This window comes from Aristolochia californica, unplaced genomic scaffold (genome assembly GCF_029961685.1).
Source record: "Aristolochia californica isolate CCGP_79_NKW_82.1479 unplaced genomic scaffold, dmAriCali1.0.hap1 SCAF_16, whole genome shotgun sequence".
NCBI classification, from domain to species: domain Eukaryota; kingdom Viridiplantae; phylum Streptophyta; class Magnoliopsida; order Piperales; family Aristolochiaceae; genus Aristolochia; species Aristolochia californica.
The window spans coordinates 348,527-371,225 of record NW_027181837.1 but is presented as its reverse complement, the minus strand read 5'-3'; the positions used below and the strand labels follow the sequence as shown (position 1 = coordinate 371,225).

General features: G+C 38.0%; 2 protein-coding genes across 6 annotated transcripts; one reads left to right on the top strand and one right to left on the bottom strand.

The window, feature by feature from the left end:
* The first annotated feature begins 94 nt into the window (after positions 1-94).
* On the top strand, positions 95-3,488 carry LOC137953666 (eukaryotic translation initiation factor 5-like). Its single transcript, XM_068801124.1, has 2 exons — positions 95-200; positions 1,596-3,488. The coding sequence occupies exon 2, from the start codon at positions 1,952-1,954 to the stop codon at positions 3,278-3,280; it is 1,329 nt and encodes a 442-aa protein (XP_068657225.1). The 5' UTR covers positions 95-200; positions 1,596-1,951; the 3' UTR covers positions 3,281-3,488.
* Positions 3,489-7,987: 4,499 nt separating this feature from the next.
* LOC137953134 (RNA-binding KH domain-containing protein RCF3-like) lies at positions 7,988-21,945 on the bottom strand. Of its 5 annotated transcripts, none has more exons than XR_011112344.1 (10): positions 21,644-21,945; positions 20,349-21,219; positions 19,760-20,224; positions 19,307-19,564; positions 18,850-19,176; positions 18,168-18,247; positions 17,785-17,896; positions 17,551-17,710; positions 13,890-14,005; positions 7,988-8,394 (listed from the first exon to the last, which is right to left on the bottom strand). XR_011112344.1 is itself a non-coding variant. In XM_068800367.1 (9 exons), exons 2-8 carry the CDS (start codon positions 21,174-21,176, stop codon positions 17,567-17,569), a joined length of 2,214 nt encoding a protein of 737 aa, XP_068656468.1. In that variant the 5' UTR covers positions 21,177-21,219; positions 21,644-21,945; the 3' UTR covers positions 7,988-8,394; positions 17,551-17,566. The 5 variants fall into 5 exon arrangements, 3 of the variants coding, with proteins under 3 accessions (XP_068656468.1, XP_068656469.1, XP_068656471.1); XR_011112343.1 differs by lacking the exon at positions 13,890-14,005 and adding an exon at positions 11,393-11,478; XM_068800367.1 differs by lacking the exon at positions 13,890-14,005.
* Positions 21,946-22,699: the final 754 nt, after the last annotated feature.

Below are 22,699 nucleotides of genomic sequence, written 5' to 3'. Positions count from 1 at the left end.
CACGTGTATCTTAAGGAGTCCTGCTCAGGTGAAATTCCAAACCTGGAAGGGTATTTTCGTAGGACTTTTGCCCTAACCCTTCGTAGTGTCTTTGGATTTCTTTTCCTCCCTCATCTATATAAACCACCTTCTCTGGCGAGCCTTTGGTCGCTGCTTCGCCTCTTGTTCATCGGAGTTATACTGTAATATCGTCGGGAAAGGTAAGTGATATCGATTGCCTTTTTGTTTATTTTAGCTTTGGATCAATGGGTCTGAGTTGGTTATTTTATTTTCATTCTTTTTTTCTTTTTTTTTTGCTTTTCTATTTGAGCGGTATTTATGTGTCGATGTTCTATATAGTTAAGGCAGTGGTAGATCCGATTATGCCTTTGTTTTTAGATTTTGTTCTATTATTCATTGTATATTTGGTGGGAGCTGATAAATGAATCTAGTGAGCGAGCTTCTGGTGGTTTCCTTTATTGTCTCGGCTATTGATTTGTAGTTTCGTTTTTTTTTTTTATGATCGGTTTTTCTCGTTCTTTAAATTTCCAAAATCTTGTGGTGTTATGAAGTTGATTGTGTGTGGTTAAGTCAAACTGTGGAAAAGTGAAAATGGACAAAGAGGAAAAGCTAAAACTGAGGGAATTTCTAGATACCTATCACATCTCCCATATCAGGAGATAATCCGTCCTCCCGTTCCAGCGGAGACGCTGCTCGTGCTGGGATTGCTGAAGCCACTATTATTTGCTCATGCTGAGGTGCTCCAGTGCCGTTCGCTTCAGGAAAAATTTCAACCCTACTTTTATTTCTACATTATAGACAATCATTTAAAAAAAAATTGATAGCATAAGTTTATCACTTGCAGAAGTATTTGTGTTTTATAAAATTGTCACCCTTACTTCCGAACATCCACGTGTCTGGGTTTTTAATATTCAAATTCTTTCCCTTGAATCGATTGATTGAAAGGCATTATCATCTCATTGAGTGAAGCTTGTGGACTATTGGTCTGGAATTTCTTCTTATTTATAATAATGTTAGTAGATTATCTGGCTTGAATTGGTTGTGGTAGTTGTTTACATGATATGAGGTTATTATTACAGTGACTTGATTACATTAGTCTTTAGTTATTCTGTAGTTCCTGTGAAGGTATTTATTCTATCCTAATATCTAGTAGCCTGTTAGAGAAGAAAAGTTCATTAATAATCGATAACCCTTGCTTCCTTGACACATCCCAGCACAGGTTCTTTTTGGCCGTCTTTAATTACATATTTGCATGCTATGTTTCTGTTATTTCCCTTAACCGTTGGTGTTCGGCCTTTTTAAGTATCTTTCTTCAAAGTAATGAATAATGTGTAAAAGTACCTTCCATTTTAACAAGTTTCATTTTGGGAATTACACATAGTTTATTTCATTTGGACAAACTTCTGGTGCTGTATTCATCCCATTGTAACAAGCTTACTCTGGCATTACAAGATTCTGATACTATACACTTCCATATTCGTTTGTGAATTACTGTTTCTGTACCAGTGGTTGGAAAGCGCTTTTTTCATAAATTAGTTAAATGTTTCAATTTCCTACCTCTGTTTAATTAACCTTTTCATTGATGCTGTCCACAGGAAATTTAGCAGGTTTTGGCTGGAATTCGGTGAATTCCCAAAGTGGAGGGTGTCAAGTGTAAAGTTTTTATGTCTGAGTGGGTCTCTCTCTATTTGGGATCTATCGGGTTGCTTGGAGAGTACTGGCCCACTAGAAAAAAGTATTGGCATTCTTCTGAGAGAGCTGATTGCATGCATCTTCAGCCATTTCAGGATTTCATAGAAGGTCAAGGTTGTGATTGGATGCAACCTTATCCGGTATTGAGAAATCAGCAAACCCTTTTTTCAGGTTCTATAGTCTCTTCTTTATCCATAGCCAGCAGTTACTGCCTTGTTTGATTGTGTTCTCATTGTTGAGATATCGAGTCTAGAAGAAGATGGCTTTACAGAACATAGGCTCTGCAAACAAAGATGATGCTTTTTATCGGTATAAGATGCCTAGGATGATGACAAAAATTGAAGGTCGTGGGAATGGCATCAAGACTAATATTGTCAATATGGTAGACATTGCAAAGGCTTTAGCTAGGCCTGCATCATACACTACAAAGTACTTCGGCTGTGAACTGGGGGCCCAGTCCAAATTTGATGAGAAGACTGGTACCTCACTTGTGAATGGGGCTCATGACACAGCAAAGCTAGCTGCACTTCTTGAGAATTTTATAAAGAAGTATGTCCAGTGTTATGGATGTGGCAACCCAGAGACTGAAATTCTTATCACTAAGACACAGATGATAACCCTTAAATGTGCTGCTTGTGGTTACGTTTCTGATGTTGACATGAAAGATAAACTCATCAACTTCATAATTAAAAATCCTCCAGAACAGAAGAAAGGAGGGAAAAATAAGAAGGCTCTGAGGAGAGCTGAGAAGGAACGACTTAAAGAGGGAGCTGCAGCAGATGAGGAACAGAAGAAATTGAAGAAAGAAGAAAAGAAGAAGAGTACTGCTGCTTCTTCCAAGGAGGGAAAAGATTCAAAGGTTGCAAAGAAAAAATCCTCTCAAGGCTCTGATGAGGATCATTCATCTCCCACGGGTAGTGTTGGGGATGAGAATGAAGAAGTTGATAATGATGATGATGTCCAGTGGCAAACTGATGCCTCCAAGGAGGCCGCTCAAAAGCGTATCCAGGAGCAACTTAATGCTGTGACAGCAGAGATGGTCATACTCTCCACTGATGAACCGGAAGAGGAGAAGAAGTCGAAACCCCCTAAAAAGACATCGAAGGTTGAAAATGGTGAAGCTCAAAGCACCTCCCATGAAATTTTAACTTTGCAGATCAAAGAGAATCTGAAGAAGGGGTCCACCCCAGTGCAGCTTCGCTCGCATTTGGAGTCCCATCCTGGGTCTCGCCAGCAGCTTCTCAATGCTTTGTTTGAAGCCTTATTTGACGGTGTTGAGAAAGGCTTTGCTAAGGATGTCGCCAGGAAGAAGGATTATCTTGTAGCTGCGATGCAGGAAGATGGATCCCAGATGGCTGTGCTCCAAGCAATCGAATCCTTTTGCAAGAAAGCAAGCGGGGATGCTGTTAAAGAGAGTGGTCTTGTTCTGAAAGCCCTTTATGATGCAGATGTGTTGGAGGAAGAGTACATCATGAAATGGTATCGAGATGGAGTTGCAGGGAACGATAAGAATTCTCAGCTTTGGAAGAATGTGAAACCTCTCGTGGAATGGCTTCAGAGTGCAGAGTCCGAAAGTGAAGAAGAGTGATTTGCTGACCCTCTGTTCCTCCTCTCGCTTAGAATACTATGGTAGATGAGTAGTCGTTTTTTCGTAATTTCTTCCTTGTGGGAAGTAAAATCTAATGTGATTGTGATATTTACCGTTGATTGCATGTTTTCTTCTTAAGTGTCTTGAATGGATGCCAGTATCTGGACGAGGCAATAAATTCTTCGTTTTATTAAGTTGCTTTGAGCTATCATATGTAGTTCTTATTTACTCTTTCGTGTCCTCGTGGAAATTTGTGTGTTTTGACGCTGTGTTTTTAATTAATAGACAAGTATGGTTGAGATAACTGTTGATTGGATGGTTGAGAATCAAATGGTTGATTTGAAGGTAATGCTAACAGCTGAGTGATCTCCATTTGAGATTAGATTTTAGTTTTCTCTTAGTGGGAGAAGCAGTGCGGATTTGGAGGATCAATTTTGAATGGCAATGGCGGTCTTCAAGGCAACAGCGTCCCTTCCTATGCACCTGCCTCCCTTACTTCCCCGCCAATCTCCACCTTTCCACTCTATTCAAATTCCTCAACCCTTTGCTTCTTTATCCAACTTGATTCTTTTTAATTCCTCAATTCTCTCTACTCACTTGTTTAATCCATTCTTCTGCAGCTCTGTTGGGAGCATCAAAACCTTTCTCTACTATAATTATTTTCAGTGCGAGTGAAGCTTGTTGCATTTTCACGTTTGTTATTGAACCCTTTTTACTAAAATGATTTAATTAGCGTGGTTCGAACTCGTAATCTGATGTACCTGATATAAAATTTTGATGATTAAATTTTTTTTTTCTCTTGGAATTCTATCATTTTAAGATTGAAAATATTATAATTAGTTTCTCTTTCAGAAAATAATTTTTTTTTTTCTAGTGATTCTAAACAGACCCTCTGTGTATACTGAAGGATGTGGAACTTTTCATTAAAAATTGTAGGTTTTGATATTTTTTATTTAAAATTTACGATAGAATAATTAAGTTATGAACTTTTTTTACTCCATTAATACATACTAAGTTATTGATAATGTGGTCATATTTAATAGACACTGCCGCACAAATACTTTTTGTTTGCCTTCAATTTCTTTGCTCCCGAAACCAGTGAGATTTTAATTCTTCCCAGGCAAGACCAGTAAACAAATGTTTAATGTTACTATCGAATGCATTGCACTTCCCGATGGTTTTCTTTTCTGAGCAGAGGAGACAAGCTTAGTCGTTCTATATTCCTCACATTCTCTGAACTGGATGATCTCCACATAAGCACCCTCTTTCTCACAGCCTTTAATGGAGCTTCAGACCAACTTTCTCTTTTTCCTTCTGAACCATCTCAGAATCGCATTTTTGTCTTCGTATTGCAGGCTCTGCCAATAAAAAGAGGGCAGTAGGAGAGCAACAGAAGGCATAACGAATCTTTTGAAAGTTATGGAAAAGAAGAAGGATGAAAAACTTACTTTCAAGAATCAAGAACCTGAGTCGACTGAGTATGTGGTGAGTTCTTTTTTATTTGCTTCTGAGTAAGTTCTTCATGTCTGTGAGCTCACCAGAAGCGGGTTCGTCTTTTTCCTTTTTCTTTTTTTCGTTTATGCAAGTCCTTGATCTTCCTAAACTTTGTTCTTCTGTTTTAGTTCGTCTTTTTTCCTGAAACAAACCATCGCTTTTTGTTTTTATACTCTTTGGGTATTACTTCGTCCCAACAGGGTAGGCGTTTTCATTCTTTAGGTTTTTATGAAATGATCCGTGGCTTCTCCTTAATGGGTTTTTTTTTTTTCAGTGTATGTTTCCTCAGTTTTTCTACTGGAAGCATAGAAGATTCTTTTATGTTACAGTCTGTATTAGATATTCTTTCAACTCAAGCATGCACGCTTTCCCTTTTTGCTTGTGAGAGAAACGAATGAACGAGTGATTGCTGTTTCTCTGCTTCGTTTCTTTCCGATTTTCCTACAATGCTACAAAGCCACAAAAGCAGTTCATAATATGTCACCTACTACGCCTCGTGATTTTTTTCTTTTTCTCCTCCATCCATATGGATTTGATGATTTTTATTCCATAAAATCGCAGCCTTGTAGTTCATTAATGCTATAGGATTCAAGTAGAAATGACTGATCATCTGAATTTGTTATTTTTTACCTTTCTCAAATTTAATAATGGTGATTTTTGTCTTAATCAGAGCAACGGAGACGAGACACAAACAGGCTGCAACCCCATTAAAAATAACTCCATAAGCATAAGCCCTCCACCTGACAATGCATCCTGCCAACAATACCCACTAGTGCTGCAATGGCCATACGTACCTCAACCCACTTTGGAGCAATCTGTAAACAAGACTCTCAATGCAGAGACTCCTTCTCCAACCAATGTAAACCAGAGGCAAACAACAGTTTTAAACCCACCACCACATTTGCAGAACCCAGTGAACCATCATCTCCCCCATGGACAATTGCAACCTATTCCACCAACTGGCTCCCCTTGGCAGCACCAGCGACCCACAATCCACACGCCTGCGGGTTTTCAGGCCTTCACTCCTGTAGGATCCACTGATTCTGGGTGGCAAGCATCTGTGGTGATTAACGGAGGTTCCTCTGGCAACGAACCAGTTCCCTCATTTTGCTACCAGGGTGGCCTCCCATATCCAATTGGCTTTCCAGGCAAAATCATATCCCAGAGTTCTTTTCTCAGCTATACTTAATTGTCTGCGTTTAGTAGCATCAGATTGGGGTTTCTTAAGCTAAGGATTATTTGTTTGTTGATTAGCAGGTGTTTGGTGCCCATCACCTTTCTGGGGACAGTCCCAACAACCACAAGCGCCATTCGCTCTCCATTACCCGGCATTACCTGGAGGGTGTGTTTATATTACCTCAAACCCACCTACATCTGATCCGGCATCTGGACGGCCATTAGGCATCATTCGTCCTTCACTGAAGCTCTCCCAAAAGCACCAGCAAATGTGGGAAGCTCAGGTAATCTAATTGGAATTCCTTTCTTCATACCAGAAACTATTTTTTCGTTCTCTTCTTGAGAATTGGATTGATCTCTTGTAGTCAGCCGAGAATGTTTATCTTAGGAACGCTGTGTCTCGCATGGAAGCAGAAATGGCTACATATCGGGGAAGATTAGCCAAGCTTGAGGCAGAGGTCACATGTGTGAAGGCTCAAAGAGATTCAACACCGGAGTGGCCCGGCGGGGCTGGTGTTGTCCAGCCACCGAAAAGAGGGAGGCCAAAGAGACCCATTGCTTCAGTAAATTCCTTACCTTCTGCGGAGGATTCACGGCCTAGGCCCCGTGGAAGGAAGCCTCTATCATCTCAAAAGAAAGGGATTTTGAGCTCTGAAAAGGAGATCCTAGGCAAGGAAGGAAATGGAACCAAAGATGAAAATGTAAATAGTTCTACAAATGGGTTCACCTTAGATGTCAATGGCTGTAAGTTTACAGTATCACAGGATACACAGAGTCAAAAGTTACCTACATTTCAAAATCAGCAGCAACAGACTCCTGTAGTAGCGATAGGAAGGGGATGTCTTGGTTCCAGTTCAGATTTGGAAGGAGCCACCCACAAGGATGAGAATCAAAACCGGAAGACAGCCTTCTCCAGCTTCTCCATATCATCTCAAGATTTAAGGGGCGCAGAGGCCTCAGGTTCCTCCTTCAATGGTTCAAGTAACAGGTGGCACTCCAATGTTTTACAAGTTGATTGTTCAAGAAACGTGAGAAGACAAGGGAGTAAAATCTACCCAGGCTGGAGTTTTGTAAACGAGAGTGCATCAGAAGAGCATGACGAAGTGGTGGGCTCGGAGAAAGATGAAGAAGAGGAAACGGAAGAGAATACTAACTCACCAGCAGATGATATAAGTCAGCCCAGTTCGGGTCCCCCTCTAGTTGCTGTGAAAGATTTCCCTCATGAGCTCAGTAGATGGTAGCGGTCTTATTTGCAGATGTTACAATCTTGGCCTGTTTTTCAGTTAGATGGCATTGACGTCGACTTAACTTTACAAACGTGAAATCAGCTTTTGTTTAACCAGAACTGGTTTAACTCTGAATGGAAGTTGGCCTAGGGATTTTGTAACTTTCAGAGTTCGTATTTTTAATTTTTTCCTTTTTTTCACAATTTGTTGCGGATTCATCTCTATTTACTGCAGATTGAGATTTGTTGAAACACAGACTCTTTTGAAATAGTGGACTCACTTTATACAATTCCCTTGCATATGGATCATATTACTCATAAACCAATGAAAATTCACTAATTCAGATGCTTTTGAGCCTATCTTCTAACACACTTGAAAATGTAGACGTTACTTGATTGTGTAAATTTGGACCCATCTTCTAACAATAAATAACAAGAGACAGCACATGAAAGAGAGGGGTAAGTGATTCAGGACCAGCTTAATACTTAATATTTTAGTTTTCTATTGGAGTAATTCAACCTTTTTTCATGAGACAATGGATTATTGGATCAAACTCATATCTAAGCTTAAACTAAAGTGATTTCGTGTAACTTAGTTTTAATTGATACTGAAACTTGAACTTCCAGAGGAGATCGTTGGCTTGTGTAAATGAAATACAGGAGCAGCAAGAAGAATGTTTTGAGTCCACTATACAGTAACGGCAAGTCAAAACGGATATCAAATACCTTTTATCTGTGTTAGTCCATCAATTTACGCTTCGCAGTTCTTCCCATCACGCTCATTCGTAAAAGAGACCACAGTCGCACCAAAGTAATGTTAACACATGATAATCGTTCCTTCTCTCATAAACCAACACATAAAGCTCATCGTTTCAAAGCTGGAAATTCCTTAACCAACATTACTATGAACTGTACTCGCATTCAGCCATGTAGAAACATTTGAAATGATATTCACTACCAATCATCACCATTGATTCGCATGCTCCTCTGTTTCAGTTTTGCCAGAAAGGAAGTACTCCCAACCAAAGCCTCAAATCCATCTGTCAAACTAACTTTACCCTCGCAGTCTTCCTGATATAAGTTTGTCTTAGTCTTCTAAACAGAACAACCTTTTACACTTCATGCATCTGCAAAACTAGGACGGTTGTTCTGCAGATCATAGGATCACCACATTGTAACTTCCAGCTCGTCAACCGCGCACAATCATATGTGAATAGATCTAGCAAAGAGAAAATTTAAAGCACCATATAAATGTCATATGATCATACAAGGCATTCCTCCAACATCCAATAAACAGAGAAAACTCTATCTAGGAAGAACAGTAACTTAGTTTTACTATTATTATTATTATTGAGAAATCAGGAGTCACTAAAGAGGCTAAAAAAGAGCTAAGGGTACATAAGCATAATTGCAAAGGAAATTAAAACAAAAAATAATAAAGAGTACATTAATTTAAAAAAAAAAAAAAAGAGTCAATCACTAGGAAAGGAGTTGCTGATTGCCAGTTGATAATAGAAAAATCATTCCCTCTCATGAGAGAGTCCACAACACTATTGGCACCCTGTGAGGGCACGTGCTTCCTTGACTTAGGTATGGAGTTTAACAAAAGATAAAAGGCATGAGTGATGTTATTGATGATAGCTGATTTTTTTTTTTTTTAACAAGAGCACAATTTTTTACGAAGCTGAATGTCAGCAAATATATCACAGGCGTTCCCTTGTTATAAAGGATCAGAGGAACACCCCCTCATTAGTTAATGAGTCAACAAGCCTATTAGCAAATCTAGGAACATGGGACCAGGAAACGGCAGTGTTAGAAACAAGGTTCTGAATCTCATGAAGAAGATCCAGTGGCACGACGAGATCTTTTGTTTCTGATGATAGCTGATGATAGCATGACCATACAGATTATTATTCAAGAAATGGGTTGATAATAATTAATCCTAGCACTTAGGTTGTTTAATGTTCTCCAGGCATGAAAAACAAGACAAGGCGAAAACTTGCCTTCCAGTTGGGAACAAATGGTAAGAGGAGAAAAAGGGTGATTTATCACCACAAGATAACATATTTAGAGTGTTGAAGAAAAGATATAGAAGCCTCTTACATGACTCTCACAGTAAGAAGTCTCACTGAAACAAAATTAAAGAGTTTTATAGGAGTCTCATTGAAGGAAGTCTCATAGAGAAGTCTCAGTTTAAAGGCGTTTTAGTTATGTTAGTCTTCTATTTATGTTGAATTATTTAATTATGCTAGGACTTATCTTTAAGTATTAGAGTTTGGGTGTAACTGGGACAAAGGTAGTTTAATTGTAATTGGACTCTACTATTTTCCTCTAATATAAATAGAGGCTCATGTACTCAGATTACAACAAGTCAATGAAGTTTCTCTTTTCCAAAAATTCAACATGGTATCAAATCAGGTTTTGTGAGTTTCGGTCAACCCACAAAGATAATGTGATCCTTTTTTTATATATTATCTCTAGCAGTTTAGGTTCGTAGTTATCTTTTTTTCTCTCTTTTCAATCCCTATACCCGTTGTTTGCTTTGCGTTTTCACCTATATACTGAGCTACTAAGGTTTTCATATTACAAATTATATATCAAAGGAAAGATATCCGAGTCTACTTTCCAAGGCAAAACGAATTTTGGCAATCGAAGTTTTCTACAAAGAAAAACCGATATTTGAAGTAGCAAAGGTCAAACTGCAAGAGAGGTTCGAACAACAGTAGAAAACTTCAACTTTCGAGTCATTTTATGCTATCAAGAACAAGACTTTATACGGAGAATTATATATCAAAAGAAATATCTGTAAGTCTATTTTCTTACCTATTCAACCAATTCTCGATCTGATTTCTTTATATGGAGATATTGGAAGAGTCAATGGTCATGTTGGCAAAAGGAGAAAGAGTACTTAGTTCGTCCAGATTATAGAGACCGAAGTCTATCAAATTATTTATCTCAAAAGAAATATATTTTATGAAGAGAAGTTATACTTGGATGAAAGGTATTTAAGTCTAATTTCATAAGGAGAAATTTTCATGTCAATATGATCTATGTTTAAGGATATATTCGCATTGGAAGATCAAAGGTCATGCCGATATCCTTTGCATTCGAAAATCCGAATTTAAGCCGAATTTTTTGCTTCACTTTTTTGAGTTGCTATTATTGATTAACAATATCAGGAAAGTATCTCACTTACCCCTTTTTATCAGTTACCTTTCTCCTAACATCCTTTTTTTTACTCTCAGATACCCCTTTGGGCCAACCTCTTGTGTGTTGTTTCGGTTGGTTTATCTTTTTATATACATATGGGTGTTTTAAGTCCATTGAGACTTTTTAATGAGTACCCTTAAGTCGGTTTTTATCATCGTCCTTTGAGTGATAGGCGATATCCTTTTTAGTGATTATTATCACTACTTTTGTTTGAAATCCTATGAGGTTGGTTTCAAACTTTTTTATACATACGTCACCCATTTTACTTTTTGAGAGTCTTGTGTCCGATTGAGTTCTTGTCCTCAGGACACCTTGAGATAATAAATGCAATTATGTTTTTGTTTCAAACTCGGATTACACTGATACCTTCCAGCTTGAAGGGGAGAAGTACAAGAAAGAGGTATTTTATTCCATATGTTGTGGTAATTTTTATGTGACCAAAATATTCAAAAAAGGGGGAGCACAAAAGATAAAAATTTTGCAACTATGAAGATTTTTTTGCAGCAAAAAAAATTGAAGACCAAAAATCTTTTTCATTGCAAGTTGAAACTATAAACTCTAACTTGAGGGAGAGTGTTGAAGAGAAAATATGGAAGCCTCTTACATGATTCTCACAATAAGAAATCTCATAGAGCCAGAATTAATATAGTGAAGTTTTACAGGAATCTCATTGAAGGAAGTCCCACAAAGGAGACTAAGTTTAAAGGTGTTTTAGTTATGTTAGTCTTCTATTTATGTTGAGTTATTTAATTATGCTAGGACTTATCTTTAAGTATTAGAGTTTGGGTATAATTGGGACAAGGGTAGTTTAATTGTAATCGGACTCTACTGTTTTCCTCTATTATAAATAAGGGTTCATTTACTAAGATTATAACAAGTCAATGAAGTTTTTCTCTTTTCCAGAAACTCAACTTAGAGAAACGAATTTGTTTTCCAACAGAAGGAAACAGAGAATGGCATGAAAAGTCTTGAATAGAGCAAGTAAAAAAAAAAAAAAAAAGACGTACCAATACCAAAGCAATTGATGCTATGCAGCTGGCAGTAATGATCCATAATTTGTATCCATTTGAGCACTATCTTTGGGTTCATCTACCTAAGCAGCAAATTTAGGTTCAACATAGATAATAGAAACACAGCGGAGGTTGACGATTCAACTTTAACCAAGAATTCATCTATGCATCTGGGACAACAAAAGCACCTCTCCCACAACAGTGAAACCAAATCCTACTGAGGTTAAACAAGAGTTCAACAAATACTACTTGGTAGGGCATCAAAATGCTTTACACATACTTGGGCAGAGACTAAAGAACAATTGTAGCAGAGAAGTAACAAGCAGAGCAAGCAGTGAAAAGCACTTTATGCACTAGCTGACATTTTATTAGACGAAACCTGCAATTCAGACTGTATAACCAGGGCCTTATAAATCATAGAAATAAAACCAGTTCACAACTTCGGGAAAACAGCAGGTATACCAATAAAGGACAAGTACATACGATGATGACATCCAAGATGAACCAGATATATTCTCACAAATTGTTGTGAGCTAGATATAAGGAAACTGATTGGCTTCATTCAATCGAGATGGCATGCTCTTGTATATATACTACCATTCAGACCCCATCCCCATGGAAAGCCCAATAAGAAAATACATACTGGACTGACATGGTTCAATGACTTCAAAATACTCCAGACCTCCACAGGGACCATTTTGGCACCGCCACTCTTACATACTGCAATAACTAAAAGGTGGTGGATTCAATCACCTTCCAGTTAGCACAGACCACCCTCTTGATGACTATTTGTGGTTCAACCAGTGAAGTAAAGCACTAATTACTAGCACATATGGATTAAATTACGTTAAAAGGTAAGGATCTCGAAAGCTTGTTTAGACTTCATTTAGTCTAAAAAGCGAGTCTTTCCATATAAGTTAAAAACCTAACCACTGGGCCTATTTCATTCATTTAATGTAAAATCACACCCTATATATTTTTAACTTGAAAAATCAATATGAACTTGTGCAAGCTTCAAAGGAAAGAAGTAGGAAGCCTTCTGATCAAGAAAAATATGTACCTTCACTTTAACCCCCCATAGAAAAAGCAGGTCCCTTGAGCAAACAAAAAACAACCGCATGTTCAAATATAAATAATATTTTTTATTTAACAACAAAAAAGAGTGAGCAGCATTAAAGAGCCACATGCCTCATATTATTCAAAAGAGAATATAGAGACAAAAGGGTTTTACATATGACCTGAATCCAATGGTATACATATGTCCCACCTAACTAGGTTTGTTTGTACTTTACTCTTATCTTTTAATAGTTTATACACCACATTTCAAAAAAAAAAAAAAAAATTGATCAAAGAAACTATATACAAACATTAAATTACAAGTCAAAGAGGGAGGGGCAGTTACAGAGAACCAGATTTCGTCAAGTAAACCCTCCTAACCTGAACCTTTTGCTTACAAGTCACACAGGGAGGGAGAGTTACAGACAACCAGATTTTGTCCAGTAAACTCTCCTGACTGACTCATTTGCTGTTCCGTTACAAGTAATGCAGCCAGTATGGTGAAGAAACCTTAAAATAAACCAAATGCTAGAGATTTTATTTAAATATTACACTACATTATACTAGATCTTCTTATGAGTTCTTGAGTTCTAATCCCACAAATATTTCTCACATACAAATTTTGAAAAAAAAACAATAAATCCTACAACTGACTAACTTTAGGGATGAAATGACTGCACATTCAGCAGAATTATCCCTGTACTTCAGTCCCTTGCATCTCAATTTAACTTCCAGAGTGCTTCAGAATCGAATAAATTAACTTCACCAGCTACTTGATGAACTCCTCAAACAAAGTGATGCAACAGAAGAGGAGATGTTGAAGTGGTTAGGTTTGATTTTTGCATAGAAAGGTACTTGAGTTTCAAATTAATTACTTGCATGTTAAGAACGGATCTATAAATGGATGGAGTACGTGATCCCAGAGGGCAACCATGGGAAGCTACTTTTAATATTTGAAAATTATCTGGTTTTGAAATCAGCAAATCGAACTTTTCAATTCTCATTTGATATTTTCAAAAGAAAGTTACTTTCTTGCCCCAATCCTATTCTTTTTTTAGCTGTCTTTAGCTTATTCAGAACTTCTGCTAGAATTATGTGCAGTTCCTTCTGTATTCCAGATTAATGGAAGTGCAAACTTGCTGATTTTATGCTTTATCAATCGGATTTTTTTTTTTTTTTTGCATATGTTTTATCATTAGTTAGTAGGTCAAATTTATCCTATAGAGGTCTTTCGGCTACTAGGATGCAATAACAGACCTTTTGAGGTCTGATACTCTTGGAATCAAGGCATTGAGAAACACTCTGAAAGAAACCCATGATGAGATACAGCAAGACTAACCTTTCACAACTTCGTCCAAAACCATAAATAGCAGCTATCTTGATTTGAAGAAAAAAGTCAAGACTTTGTGAAGAGAATAAATATGTTCTGTTATCTTACCACTAAGCTAGAAGAAGGTTAAAGATGAGAGTCCCAGTTGTCGCAGTACAACCCAGCCTCAGGAGGGTCACATCAAAGTAGGGGAAGAAGAGTCTCGAACTATTAAATTTGCTGATCTACAAGGTATTAGAAAAATGGCAAAAAGAAAATCAAATTAGAATAGAAAAGGTTGTTTAATAAGGAACCCAACTTAGACATAGTAAGTGATAAATTGAGTGGGAGAAGATGTATCTCTTGATAAATTCAAGCTTAAATTTTTAATTAGAGATAAACGGAAGCCTCCCCCCTCCTTTTTTTTGTTTTTTTTTTGGGAGACAGGTTTTTAACATGCAGGGAAAAAAAGAAAGCTTGAGAAAAGGTATCCGACTCCTTAGAGTAGAGAAGCCCAACCCAAGTTCCTATATGTTCTGAGAATTCCATACTGTTCTGACAGAACACAAACAATTTTGAAATCACCTGGAGGACCGAACGCTGCTCATCAAACCCACTCTGATTATTTTCCAACTTATTTATTCTCAACCATTCCAAGTGCAGTGAGTAGTATATCAGACAAACTTGAGGCATTGCAAAGGAAGGTCCTATGGTGTGGGATTTCAAATTAATTCAGATACCCACCGGTAAAATGGGAACAAGTTTGTCAAAAAAGAAGATGGAGGACAGTACAAAGAGGCTGAAAAGTGATGAGCTCAGCACTTTTAGCTAAGTGGCTACGGAGGTTTGCCACTGAACAAGGGGCATTTTGGAGAAAGATGATGGCATGGAAGTATGGTATAGTCCAGCTAGGTTGGTTTTCTAAAGACACCTCGGCCCATAGAGCATCCAGCATTTGGAAAGCCATCTTAAAAGAGAAGCACATATTCCTAAAGAAAGTCAGATTTCAAGCAGTACTCCTCAAGTAAGGTTTTGGCTAGACCTATGGACAGGGGACAGACCATTATGTCAAGCATTCCTGGCTCTCTTTAGGCTGGCACAAAGGCCAGACATCTCTATCCAAGCTTCAAGATCAGAAAAAGTTCAGGGGAGGAGAGGGACCTTAAATCTGTGAATAACTCTCACTGAGGGAGAACTACCAGAGGCATCTACTCTATTGCTGGTGCTGGATAAAGCCTACATCAAGAACAATGGCAAGGACTTGCCAATCTAGGGCCCTTGCCCTTCAGGTGTGTTCTTTGTAGCTTCATATACACCTGACTGTTGCATTCTCCTGATGCAGCACTAGAAGCCAGAAATGCTTGGAAATTCCTCAACCCACAAAAAGTTCTCCAGTTTGTATACTGCAGCACATGGTAGATTTCTCACCTGTTGCGAATTTAAATAAATAAAAGGAGGTCAGCCAATCGTTAACAATCTCTGCAAGTTTTGTGGACAAGTTGAAGAGACATGCAATCACATACATCTCCATTGTCCTTTCAGCAATGCTGTTTGGGGCCAATCTTCAGAAAAATCAACATCTCCATATCCTGCCAAGTCATCTCCACATGCTCTCAGTTCATATCCCTAAGTCATTCATGGCTGCTTCCAAGTATGGTAAATACCTGTGGAAAGCAACCATAGCAGTGGTCCTTGGAACTTGGCTGGAAAGAAACAAGAGAACATTCAACCACACTCAAATTTCCCTTGGGCAGTAAAAGATCACACTATACATAGCACACTCCTCTAAGCATGATCACTGCAGTAAATGTCTCCTTTCCCTAGCACAGTTATTACGAGATTTGGCAGCAGATCAGCACTACAAAATGTTTCAAGCCCCCATTGATGTTTTCTCAGCAGCCTCCCCCAGATGGGTGGTTAAACCTCAATTATGATGGTTCTTCATTTGGCAATACTGGCACAACAGGGATTGGTGGGGCTGTTCATGACCGCCATTGAGTTTCACTCCTATTCCCTGGCACGGTGAGTACTTACAACTCTAATGAAGCAGAAGCAGGAGCCCTTCTAGCAGGTTCCGGCTGCTTGCTCAAATGTGCTCCCCTCAACTATAAATTGAGGCTCAGCTATTGCGACAGAGTGGGATGAGTAAGGGTCTTTCCCCTTCTCGGAGATTGGACAATATATTTGGTGACGTATTGCATCTGTCCTCTTCTTGGCAAGTAGAGTGAAAGTATGTTCCCAGTCAACCAACCCCCTCTCTGATCAACTAACTAAGGCAGGCAAGCCCTTGTGTAATCTAGTTTTCAAGCAATAAAAGGTCTCGCCATTTTCACAAAAAAAAAAAAAAAAAAAGGAATATCAATTTTATCTACAGGTTGAAAAATGCAAACTTAACCTATAGAGGTTTTTCTGCTACATGCCTAGAGAAAAGGGGAGCAAGAATTACTGTAATATAACAATTGCCTGAGCAGACATTCTTGTAATATAAAAATTGTACTGAGCAAGAATTACCGTAATGCAACAACTGCCTGAGACCTTTAATCCTGAAAAAACTTTTAATCTTATCATGAAAATTAAGAAACATCCTTAAGAATGGTCCCTACCCAAGGGCAATGACAGTCATCCAAAGAAACAATACCACCATCCTCACTTTATAATGCTCCGTTTGTGCTCACATATGCCATGAAAAAGAAATTTGCTCCTATGTAAGGTCAATTATTTCAACAATGAAGAAAGTACAAGAAAAATTCTTCCACATTTTTCAGTGTCTAGTACACACACCAATTAAAGGGCACCTTGCAGTTTTAATGCAGTTCAGGTGTAAGTACACCATTTAACATGCCATAAACGAAAAATAGAATAAATCAAGATGACAATGGAAGGTGTTCCTTTCAGTAGTTGGAATTAAGCCATTACTATAGGACCATTATTTATAAATGCATAGATAGCTGTAAGTGAAGCCAGCAGACATTAATAGAGCTTCACTGAAAAATTTACAAATTGATTTGTCCCAACCATCTGAGGAAACTGACAAGACCTTCAGCGGCCCAGTACTTTTTTACTGTGAAAGTGGGAAGGCATATATATATATATATATATATATATATATATATATTGTTGTTATATCCACTTTGCGACTTGTGCTGTGGCTATCAATAAGAAGTCCATTTTACTATTTTCTCCGGTGGCAATTTTCACTGCTGCCAAGTGTACAACATAAACTTCTGTAGAGACTTATCAGATGGCAGAGTAGTTTTCCAAATATCAGTTAACAGACATTAAGTTCTATCATTTTTGCCTTACATAAGTTCCCTTTGCTGTACCTTCCCATTCACCAGTAAAAGAGTACATTCTAATCTGTCAAAAGAATCTTACAACTGAAGTTGGATCTCAATTGGTTGGTAATAGCCTATTAATGATCCACTAAAGTTTGAAGATGACACCCTCTAAACTGCAAAATTTAATTGCTTGATACTTCCAGCTCCTTATGCTTCTGAAAAGCAAGTAGTCTTCAAGAGCAAAATCATAATATGCCAAAACACTAGTATTATATCTGTTCAAACAAGAGCCTAGACAGATGGTGGAGAACCGCGCCATATAGGTTGCTAACTGCAGAAAAAATTGAAGGTCTATGGGACTCATTAGTAGACCATTTTATTTTGTTAGGCACTTGAAATTATTAGTACTTCAATCAGCCATGCCTTGACACACCGAAGAAAAAGTACCAGTAACGAGTTTGGCTAACAAATAAAATTGCTATGTCTAATTCAATGGTAGTAAGATGAAATACCTGCTGCTCTCAAAAATCAAGCAGCGCCAGTTTCACTCATTACAAAAGCTTGAAGAAGACTTTGGGCAGCATGAGTCTGATCAGGTGCTCCTGATATGATGATTGCAGTCTCCGTTGCTCCAGGCCTTGGTTCCGTGATAGTTATTTTTGCTCCAGAAATCTATGACATTAGCCAAGTCAATTGCCAAGCATTTAATACAGAAGGACAAAAAAAATCATTGAATAGTTGCTAACCTGTCTAATTTGCTTTAAACAGCCTCCGTCTTCACCATATATAGAAGGAACAACTTCACGAGGAACAACTACTTCTACAGTTGTGCTTGTGATAAAATTTGGTTGGCTTCCACTGAATGAGAACAAGATAAATATTGAACGACCACAAAAACATGCAATTAGCCTGACATCATTGATCAATTAATATGAATGGTTAAGAAGTCTAAGCCTATCCATCAGCAACAACAGATCAGTGTATGTGTTGCCAGATAGACAGATAGCTTGTAAGGAAAAAATATACTACATGAATAAATATTACTAACAATGGATGACAAAGAAACTATTGCACCAAAAAGATGAGCAAGAAACAAAATGGAAAGAAATGGATGAGAAACTAGACAAACCTTCCAAATGAACCAACTCTTCTTTGAGGCACTCCAGCATAGTCAGACATACCAACTGGACTGCTAGCATCACTAGTGCCCTACAGGCCAGCAATATAACTGACAATCAACCAATCCGACAATTTAAAAAACTCATGCCCTCACAGAAACACTGAAAATACAAACTAGAGGCGTCCAAAATATACTATAACTACAAATTAGAAATTAGAGCACTAAGGATTTCAAATTACAAAAGCAATAATGAACAGCAACATGGGAAATCTATGTCACACAGTCAATCCCTCATTTCCTTCACCCACTTTTGAGTTCCCATGTTTTCTGCTTTTTGCTTTTGAAATAAACGACATAATAGTTTTTTTTTTTAGAAAATGATGAAACCATAGAGATAAAACGACATAATAGTTCAAATCATAAAATTACAAAACAGGTCCAAACATGTCCTGAGAGTCCCAGGTCTCTTTGTATAAGAACAGCCAAGAGGATGGCACAGATTACAAAGGAAACTCATTTTCGTTTTTTTTATTTAGAGATAATACTGAATCATGATCTCAGTGCCAAAGCAGACAGGGCACCATTCAAGACCGAATTTACTATCGGTTAATGAGACCATGCGCCCACCACCAGTGATATTTGCTAATTCATACAATAAAAATTAACTTGTTCATGAGCAATTATTACATACCGGGAGTGCCCAAGAGGTTGAAGAGTGCATTCTATCAGATAAATGTGGAGCCATTCCAGGTCTGTGAATATTGCGCATGAATCCAATCCGATCATCATGAAGAGGAAACGCACCAAGGGCATCAAACTTGTGAACAGATGATCCCAAACTGGAATAGGCACTAGGGGGCAAAGAATCTCTCCTTCGTGGAAAAAGAGGTACTTGATCTGAAAAACCAGGCCCTGGAGGAAAATCCATTGCAGCAAACCTATCTCGGAAAAGGTGATTCCGCAATCTTGCAGCTATTTGAAATAGAGCTTCTTGGACAGCCTCAAATTGTCCTATGATCTGCAGAGAAAGATAGAGAAAGAATCAAGTATATAGCTTTCCTTGTACAATTAATAACTCATAAGACAACTTTTTCTTTTTTTTTTGGAACTTAGGCAACCAAATTTATCAAGAGGTGAATATCAGTCACCTGAACTACTTCTTCATTCTCAGAGGCACATTTTGGGATCTGGTCCTTCCCCAATATCCGAATGTGAGCTCCTGTTAGTTTCCTCATTTCTGAAATAATTGCACCGCCCTTTCCAAGGAGACAGCCTATTTGACTGGAGGAAACAAGAATCCTTGATACCACTGCTTTATCTGTACTGCTATCAGATGAAGCCCGCAAAATCCTGCTTTGTACACGAAGAAGTGCATCCTGTGCAGCCGGAATCCTCTCATCTGGATGCTGCACTAGTTTATTTGTTCCATTAGTGAAGTCATTCCATTTTTGTCAGGAATTATGAGTTGACTTTTTCTCTTTTTGAAGAGTAAGAATATAATTGATCAAATACTGTACATATACCAAACTGGAAATAGAATGAAAAGATGAATACCCAAAAACTCAAAAAAAAAAACTTCTCAGATGGCACGAAGGCATTACCGCCAGAGAAGACACGACGATAATCCGATCTTCCGAATTATCATCAACTTCAAGAATTTTGATATCAGCACCAGTTTCAAGTTGAAGAGTTCTAATTATGCTCCCGCTTTTTCCAATTATAGACCCAACCTTCTCATTCACACACAATAACCTGAACATCAGAATTTCTGGTTGAATTTTCATTCGTCCTGTGGCAGCACCATCACGAAGCTTGGAAATTTGTGGACCAATATTTTGATGGAAGTCGGAAGCATCATGCACTCCTGCAGGATATGGTATCTCATGGGTAGGGAAATGATAATTGGGAGGGAATGATTCTAGGTAAGGAGGTGGAGGAAAAGGATGGGACTGTGGCCCAGAAAAAACAGTAGAGGGAAAAGAATCCCGATCACGGGGTGGGTTTTCCAGTATCTGTTGGGAAACCAAATGAAGGGCTTTCTTCACAACATCCCATCCACCTGAGATCTACATGACAATGAACAGACAAATACCTTAATTTCAAAAGACTAGAACAAAACAACAAACTAACTTCAGGGAGTATTTTCTTGCTTCAAGTTAAAGTAGAAAATAAAGTTTAAAAAAACATTACCTGGACCAGTTCATCCAAAGGAGAAGCACATGGAGGAAGTTTGTCTCGGGGAAGGATTCTGATCTGGGCCCCACTTTGAGCTGACATTTGCTTAATTACACTTCCACCCTTTCCAAGAAGGCAACCAACTTGACTGGAAAGTACCAGTAATCTAGCAACAACAGGAGAAGATTTCACACGTTCAGCATCTCCTTCAAGCCCATCTTCCTCCTGGAATATTCTTTCAAAGACAAGTAAAAGAGCCCTCTGTACAGCAGGAGGTTCCTTTACAGAAGTCAAATCTTTCGCTGCTGCATCTTCTTCTTCTTCCTCCTCATCTTCTTCTTCTTCTTCTTCTTCTTCTTCTTCTTCTTCTTCTTCTACTCCTCCCCCTTCTTCTTCTTCCTTGTCTTCCTTATCTTCTTCCTTGTCCTCATTATCATCATCCTTATTATCATCCTCATTATCATCATCATTGTCATCATCATTGTCATCATTAGAATTTATATTATCTTCATCGTTCTTGGACTGCTCGTCGCTAATATCCACCTCTTTCTCAGGACCCATTATCACAATGACTCTTTCATCACATCCCAGGACAGTTTCCTCGACTTTAATTTTTGCCCCAGTTTCGTGGCGAATTTTGCTTATAATGCTGCCACCTTTGCCAATTACACCTCCGGACTTGGAAGCAGGGCAGAGCACACGAAAGACGGTAGAACCTGGATTTTGGATGATAGATTGCTGCTGAGTTTGAAAAGCAGCAGATTTTGGCCACTTTCTCCTTCCATTTGGCTCCATAGAGTTTGGCTCATAAGGCCGCTTGGATGGTGTTATTGAAAAAGACATGTCTAATTGACAATTAAAGTCAAATTTTAGCGCCTCACAGTTTCTGCGAAAGAGAAAAAATGCATGAACTAGAAAAGTTGCAACTGTGGAAGCTCATGAGAGCATTTACAAATTGAATCACGAATCCAAATGGTATTTCTCGTTTCCGTTGGACGTAACTTTGCTTTGCATTCCTGGGGCTAATAGAGTTCACAGTTGCTACTGATAGAGTTTCGAGGCGTAGAGAAAATCTCTCCGAAATTAATCCAAAATAATTAACGAAAACAGAAGCCTGATTTATGGGTCTAAAACATCAAAAGAACATTAATTAGTCTCGAAACCCCTAGAGTTTCACAGGTACTAAAACTAACTTCAAGGTTTAAAACAAAAAGATACGACTATATTGAAAGAACAGCCATTGAATCGAACATCTCGCACACAACAGGGTTCGTATCTCAGAACCCAAAACAAACAAAGGTAGACTATACCGTAAATGATGGTGAGTTTAGGGTTTTTCCGAAGTCGTCAGCCCCTATGCGGTGAAAGAAGCAGCATCCCGGGCCACCTCCGATTTCTGTTTGTTATTCACGAAGCCGTTGTCAGAGCCGGGAGACGGGAGCAAGGAGACACAAATTAGTTCTAGTTCCGGCTTGCGTTTTACATTTTTGTACAAAAGTGATTCTGCTTATTTCCGACCAGCGCCTTGGGTACGAGAACCCATGTAATGCACAACGCCACGAGTTTGCAGCTTTTTTCCCCCAATTTAAGATATCTAAATATCAAAATTCAGAGAGGACCCGCCGCGAAGAGCAGTGACCAAAAAATATTACAAACATTGATTATAAGGCTCAGAGTCGAGCGAAACTCGAATATGCTTTACTTTACTTTGCAGACTTGAATCTCGAGCTCAATGTGCAGCATTAAAATGAATTCGTGCTCAACGTCCATTTAAACCTATAAAAATAACAAAATAACAAAATAAACTGGGAGAATTTGTTGAAGAACTCAGTACGTCTAAAACTCTAAAATGTATTAATATATAATAATCAACTTAGTAGACCACACAGAAAGAGTAAATTTTTCTATCAATAACGTATATTCTATTAGCAAATAGTAACATTGGATGTTACTGGATCTGAAAGGGTCAAACGATTGATCATCTTTGAGGTTTAAGGAAAATTCATTAAAGAATATACAATTAAAATTAAAAATAAAAGTACTATTTCATTCAAACTCTAGAAGAAGAAGCAACTCAATCAAATAATAAATCTGAAAATTTAAGCTCAAGAATGATTTACTAATTACTAACTATTGATCGAAAGTTAGATGACACAAGTTTAGCATGTAATCAATCAAGTACAATCAAGAAATGGATTTTTCGACCACTTTCAAAAATGGCAGATCAAACCACCTGTAGACTCTCGTTTGATGGGGGCAAAATATAAAGCCTTATTATTTGTCTTATGCTCAACCTGTTCAACTGGATTTGGCCACTGATTGAATCCTTTTTCTTAGTAAAAATACTTTATCTAACTGCAGCATAT